The sequence below is a fragment of the Oryzias melastigma genome, linkage group LG20 (assembly GCF_002922805.2).
Source record: "Oryzias melastigma strain HK-1 linkage group LG20, ASM292280v2, whole genome shotgun sequence".
Taxonomy (NCBI): domain Eukaryota; kingdom Metazoa; phylum Chordata; class Actinopteri; order Beloniformes; family Adrianichthyidae; genus Oryzias; species Oryzias melastigma.
Genome location: NC_050531.1, coordinates 2,496,431 through 2,502,918, shown reverse-complemented (window position 1 = coordinate 2,502,918; position 6,488 = coordinate 2,496,431). Strand labels below are relative to the sequence as shown.

Here is a 6,488-nt window from a genome sequence, read left to right as displayed (position 1 = left end):
TCGTGAGGTTACAGCAACCTTTAAACCTCCGAACTTTTCACACAAAATCAACTTCATTGAGCTTTTAAGTGTTTTGTAATGTTAAATCCTCACTAAAAAAACGTCCAAAAAGTGATATTTTGCACCAAACAGCAGATTAACCCAAAATGTAAATCACTGGTTCAGGTTCATTTGGAAAACTGCATTTAAACCTTAAATTAAATTAAAATTTTAATTCTTTTCTGCAGCTGCTGACACTATTAACATGAAAATAACATTTTTTCAATCAATAGTGGTGCACTGTGGTGTAGCGGTCAGCACTCTCACTTTGCATTAAGAAGGTTCAAATCCCAGCTGAGTCCGGTGCAGTCTGGTGTCCAAAAATCTGCCCCATCGGTTGATTAGTGAAACTGTCCTTTAGGTGTGGCTGTGTGTAAACCTCACACCCAACAGTATCTGGGATAGGCTCCAGCAACACCCTGGTGATTAAAGGGGTTTAGAAAATTAATGGAGGATTTTTGGCTCGTTTAGCAAATTCAGTTTTAGCCGACAGTTTCCTCCTTTTTAAGTTTTATTTCACTGTGTTAAAAAATACATTTTGAAGCCAAATGTGATCAAACTCATTCGGGTAATGCACGTTTTTTAATGTCCCGAGAGACAATCACAAGTCTCATTCTGCAAGTCTTTGCTTTGAAGTTCAAGTCTCAAAGTTAAAACTTAAATTTAAAATGAATATTTATTGTCATTTTAACCACTTTAAGCAGCTTGTGGAGAAACAATCTTATTTTTACACCAAATGGAGCTAAAACATGAGAATAAATGAACTTTGTCTCCATGCTCCAACTGTCTGATCTTTTAAAAGAAATATGTTCATGTCACTCGTGACTGTATTACTCATGATCAACCTTTAAATTATTCTTATACTCTTCATTTTAATTGTATTTTATTGGTATTTTACTGTTTTATATATTTTCTTTTGATGGTATATTTTGACCCAGGCTTCCCTTAAAAAAAGACGGAATTTCTTGGTAAAATAAAGTTTAAATAAATAAAATTAAAATTAAGTAAATCTCAAGTCCCTGTTTCTGTAATAAAACATCTGTATTCCTAAATTAAAAATGTTTTTAATATTTGGAATTATGTAAAAAAAACAGCATTTAAGCATGTTTAAAAAAAAGACAAATTCTTTTATTAAGAACCAGAACATTTGCATTTGTTTCTCCTAAAACAGTCAAAGCAGCAGAATTGGAGCCGAGCGTGGAATGAAGGACGCCGTAGATGCTCCTCCCATCAGTCCGTTGGTGAAGTTGGCGTGGAGTTGCTAACGGATGGATGGAGCTCGTGCATCCAATGAAGCTCGTCGCTGAGATTAATACAGCAGATTCACAATAACGACGTCTGAAAATGCAATAAATATACCCTGTTTGGACCCAGCTGTCACCAGAAAAAGATCTCAAACATTTTAAACCTTTAAGACATAAACGGAACATAAATATTTTCTGAGCTCCAGCAGATCTTCAGCATCGTGGACGAGCAGCTCTGTTGGCGAGCGCGGAGCGTGCGCGTGACGCAGGCGGAACAAGCGGGTTCAGCAGCGCGGAAGGCGAGGTGCGTGAGTCAGCGGGCGGCTGGACGGCGTTCACCGCGTCTTCCTGTGGACACACAGACGCTCTGGTTCAGCGGTCGGCCGTTAACTCCTGACTGAAACTCCTTGATGATGAAGTATAGATATATGGATGTATATACATGTATATATATATATATATATAAATATGTTTATGTGTAAAATAAAAGGTCCACGTTGATGAAGTAAATTGTGTCTTTAACATGTTTCCATTTTTCTCATGATGGAGAACATTTATAAAGAAAATTAAGTTTAACTTTCATTGTATTTCTTTATGGATTTGGAGCAGACAATAAAACTGCAGACCCTATTTGTTATGTAGAAAACACGCTTGGCTACAAGTTCCTGGCTCCGCCCCATTCTGATGCAGACTAATAGATCCATGAAATTATATCTGAGCTGGAATCTGGATCAAACTGGGAAGTGGGGGCGGGCTTGCTCTGCACCAGAGGGGGATTTCCAATGAACTCCTGCCGCTCTGCAGAAACTATGTCCTAGAAAGAATTGCTTTGAAAATAAACAATAAGAGAAACTTTAGAAATAAACCCTCAAACTTAAATGTTCCACATTGGTCAGAAATAGTCGAGTTTATAAAATCTATAACATCAGTTTAGAGAAACTCTTTCAAAATCAAGTAAAAATGTCTTTAAAATGAAAATATGACTGAGCTTGTTTTAGTCTCCAGATGATGTCATTCGGAGAATCTAGAGGCACAGAGGAACTCTATAGCGCTGACAAACCCCGCCCCCGATGATGTCATCACGGCAGGTACGGTTGACATTTCACAATCTGCTTCTCCGTTTGTTTTTGTCCAGCGTTTCCTCCTGACCTTTGCCCTTCGCTCACCGGTCGCAGGCGTCCAGCATGGCGGCGCCGGCCCGCTCCAGGCTCCACTGGCAGCTCTGCAGCAGCTCCTCGCACTGCGCTCTGGAACGCAGCCCCAGGCGGAACAGTTGCTCCACCTTTACGAGAGACGAAAGGATGAGTGTTATCCCGTCGTCATGACGACCGACTCCGTTCGTTTGGCTCTGGCACTAACGGTCTGAAGCTTCTGTGGGGTAACGGGCACACGACCGCGGGTTTGATTCCAGCTGTGTCAGCAGACGCAACCCTTTCAGAATAAAAGCCTGACACATTCTTCTGCTTCAGTTTCCAGTTTCCTCCAGGGTTACAAGCAGGATGGATGACGGAGTAAACCTGTTAGATTAGGATCAGATGAAGATCACAGATTGGATCAAATCCAAACTAAACTTTCAGCTTCATGTTTTTTCAGATTCTCTCCAAACTTCTAGAATCAGCTCAGATCCAGAGACGATCGTTTTCAGGAAACGCTGCGTTTTTCTGTTTTTATTTAAGACTGAGAAACAAACCTCCGACACAAACCACTTCTCAGCACTTTGCAGGAGTGTCGGGGCTTTATGGCCACTTAAGGGGGGCGGAGTCTCCCAAAGGGGCTGCAGCCACTGAAGAGTCTGGATTCCCTCTGCTGGAGCCAAACATCACAAACGCTTTGTTTCTGCTCTGGACTCTCACTGCGTTAAATCCTGCCGTCCCCCGGGAGGTCAGGGGGGTGTCAAACCAAAACCGCATCAGAGTGAACATAAAAACGTGCAGACGTTCCCATAATCAACATTCTGCAGGAAGGAAACGGTTTAAGAATGAAGATAAATGAAGAAAAGAAAATAGGAAACAATAAGATGTCAAAAAATATCCTACAAATAACATTTTTATGACCAAAATAAAAATCTAAAGAAGCTCAGAAGAACTGTGAGTTCAGAAAACCCAAAACTCGCTAAATGAGGTTTTAATATAATAAAAAGAAGAAACTGAAACGCTAAAAAATGCTATAATTGATTCTTAATCATCCTAAATCAATATCTCCTTCCTTTATATAATAATTAGATGATAATTATATAAATAAAATAAATAATTATATAATAATTAGGGCTGTCAATCTTGACGCGAGCAATTAATAAAACATAATTAATTCATTAATATTTATTTATCGTTCTCAGACGTCCTGCTGTGCAGCTGTGAGATGAACATAATTAAACTCAATAAACTTTTTTACATCCTGTGACTGAGATTTCATAACCTTAAAGAGATGATATGAGATTTATTTGTAGTTTTTGGATAAAAACCAATCTTCTATTTTAATAAATAAGGCGGGGAATTATCTCTGAAGGCTGTAATGCAGCAGCACAGCCTCTATGAAGGGCAGGGGGAGGAGCCTAAATGAGCCGTCTGCTATGAGAAAACCAACAACAAGGAAACAGACCATTATTCTAATTGGGAATGGGACCGACGTGAATTTTCCACAATAACGAGCATCAGCGTCGTCTAAGAATTGAGGAAACTCCGCGGTTCTCCGCGAAAGTCCCGCCCCCTGACGCTGCGAGAGGCAAACAGTTCAGAGAAGACAGACACGCCCCCACCTGAGAGCAGATCAAACCGCCCTCAAAAAAGTTGTCATTATTTTCCACAAATATAATGAAGAAAGTTCGTGAGAAAAAAAGCAAAACAGAATTTCAGTAAAAATATAAATCAGACAGCAGTGATGAATCTGATTTTTGGGGGCTGCCTGGTATAACTTCAGCCTAGATTTTTTTTAGTACTTTCATTCAAAAAATGTTGATTACTCTGTTGAAAATTTTTATTCTTGTTGTTTTTATAAAAATACATCGAAAACTTTCATTCTATGTTGTAAAAACAGTTTTTTGAATATTTTTGAGGTTTCCGCAGCAAAATGAATCCCATTTTTACAGACAGAAATGTCTGTTTTTGCATAATTTTATGTCTAGTTTGAGTAAATAATATGGAAAAATGACTAAATAAAGGTACTGTCACATAGGAGAGGTGGTGCTGTAGAAATTATACAAAATAAGCAGCAGCAAATTAAAAATACAGAAAATTCAAAACTAGACAAAAACTGAGTTTTAGACCTTTAAATGGTTAAATAAACGTTCTAAATGTAACATTTTGTGTGTGATTTTATATTATGATTATTTGAAGATAATATTTGGCTGGCAAATACAAAAAAAAATAATAAATTAATGGCGATTAATCGCTATTAATTTCTTACAGATTTGCGATTAATTAGTTAATTTCTTTTAATCGATTTCCCACCCTAATAAAAATATATTTTTCTGTGTTTTTTCTGTTTAAAGTTTTGATAAATTAAGTGGAGTCCTGGATTAAACGGTACAGTCCAACTTGGAGTGAAAGGGTCACAACTAAAAACATGAATACAGTCTAAAGCTCCGACCGGACTGTTATGAGACAAAAATTCATTTTCTGATTCGGATTTAATGGTCAGAAAAAGATCCTAAAAATGACCTTTAGATAGTTGATGGCCGGCTGGACGCTCCACCCGTGGCTCAGGAGAGCAGCGCGACACTCCTCGGTGGTGACGCCGTGCACGGCTCCTTGGACCTGTCGGGATTCAGACGTGGAAAAACCTTTTTAGAAACTTAAACTATTTGTGTTGGTCGAGTTTGCAGAATGAAGGCGGCGCCGGCGAGCTGCAGGGAGGTGAGGGATTCCTCCACCTGCTGCTCTCACCTGTGAGATGCTCTGCTCCTGTTGCATGCTGGGAGCTGCAGCGCCTCCATTGTTGTTGTTGTAGGAGGAGTTTGGCTTGGCTCCGCCCGGCTGCTGCTGCATCATGGGCTTGACTGCCGCCATGTTGGCCGCACCGTATCTGAGGACAGGAAGAGGAAACGTCTGAGGACGCCGGCGCCTCCGAATGACATCAGTCGAAATGATTCAAACCATTAAGACGACTTTATGTTCAAATAATCAGATTATAGAAAACTTTATGTTTTAAAATGACTTTTTTGTGAAGGGAAACAGAATCAAGGCTTGAAAATGAGAATTTATGCAGATTTCAGACGGAAATTGAACAAAGAAATACTCAGAAATGCAATTTTGAGCTTATATTTCTTAAAATATGAGCTGATACGATTCACTCATCAGGAGTCACTGACCAGGTGAGCCACACCTGTCCACAGGTGAGGTGGTTTAAAGATGCAGAAAAGTACTTTTTTGGTAAAAACTCTCAAAGTTCTTCTTCTGTCAGTTCTGCATCTTCTAAAGTGAACTCCAGCCAGCCTGAGAGAACTTCCAGGACCTTAGAGTTTAGCCCCGCCCCTCACCTGTCAGGTCTTACCTGCATTCATATTTATTTCTCATCAAAATAAATCAGAAATGTAATAAAAGAACAACATAAAATCCCAAAGCTGTGTAGTCTAGCTCAGCAGAACTCCTGGTTCTGCAGGAAGTTTCCTCATTAGGGACAGGTGTGGAGTGGGCGGGGCTACAAAGATCAGCACATAAATAATAAAATACATTTTAATAAGTAATTCATATTTGTACTATTAATTAGTATTATTTGTTACTTATGTATAATAAAAACTAACTAAAAATAAAATTAATAAAACTGTATAATATGGATTTCTGAGATCATAAAAATTGTAATTATAAACTTGAGTTTGGAGTTTTTGTTCGAAAATGAACTGATTTTAAAAAGAGGTGGAATATTTGAGGAGCAGTTTTAGGAAATGTTTGTGTTAAAGAGGATTAAAATAAAGATGAAATATAATGACAATAATCTCTACAGAACTTCTCGTTATGTTTTCTTCTGATCCGAACATGAAAAACTTAAAAGATTTTTAACTCTGAATTCTCCAGACTCACCTCTCCAGAAAAGCCGGTCTCTCTGGAAGTGGGATTGGGGCGGGGCTTTGTGAGCTGTCCATCAACGATGAAAGGCCACGCCCCTCCCTGAAGGAGAGCGGGTCCAATAAGGAGGTGGAGGAGTAGGACTGCGGCACCGTTTGGTAGGTGGAGGAGGAGGCAGAGGGGGGGCTGGCGGACAGGAGGGGGC

The 6,488-nt window shown here is 39.3% G+C and overlaps 1 protein-coding gene across 1 annotated transcript in view; it reads right to left on the bottom strand.

The window, feature by feature from the left end:
• Nucleotides 1-1,145: 1,145 nt before the first annotated feature.
• Nucleotides 1,146-6,488, bottom strand: part of tnk2a (tyrosine kinase, non-receptor, 2a) — a 22,341-nt gene continuing 16,998 nt past the window's right edge. The window contains exons 19-23 of the mRNA XM_024280620.2: nucleotides 6,299-6,483; nucleotides 5,165-5,303; nucleotides 4,940-5,035; nucleotides 2,450-2,565; nucleotides 1,146-1,631 (exon numbers count right to left, since the gene is read on the bottom strand). Of these exons, the coding sequence (XP_024136388.1) occupies nucleotides 1,619-1,631; nucleotides 2,450-2,565; nucleotides 4,940-5,035; nucleotides 5,165-5,303; nucleotides 6,299-6,483 (549 nt within the window). The 3' untranslated portion in view covers nucleotides 1,146-1,618. The remainder of the gene's footprint in view (nucleotides 1,632-2,449; nucleotides 2,566-4,939; nucleotides 5,036-5,164; nucleotides 5,304-6,298; nucleotides 6,484-6,488) is intronic.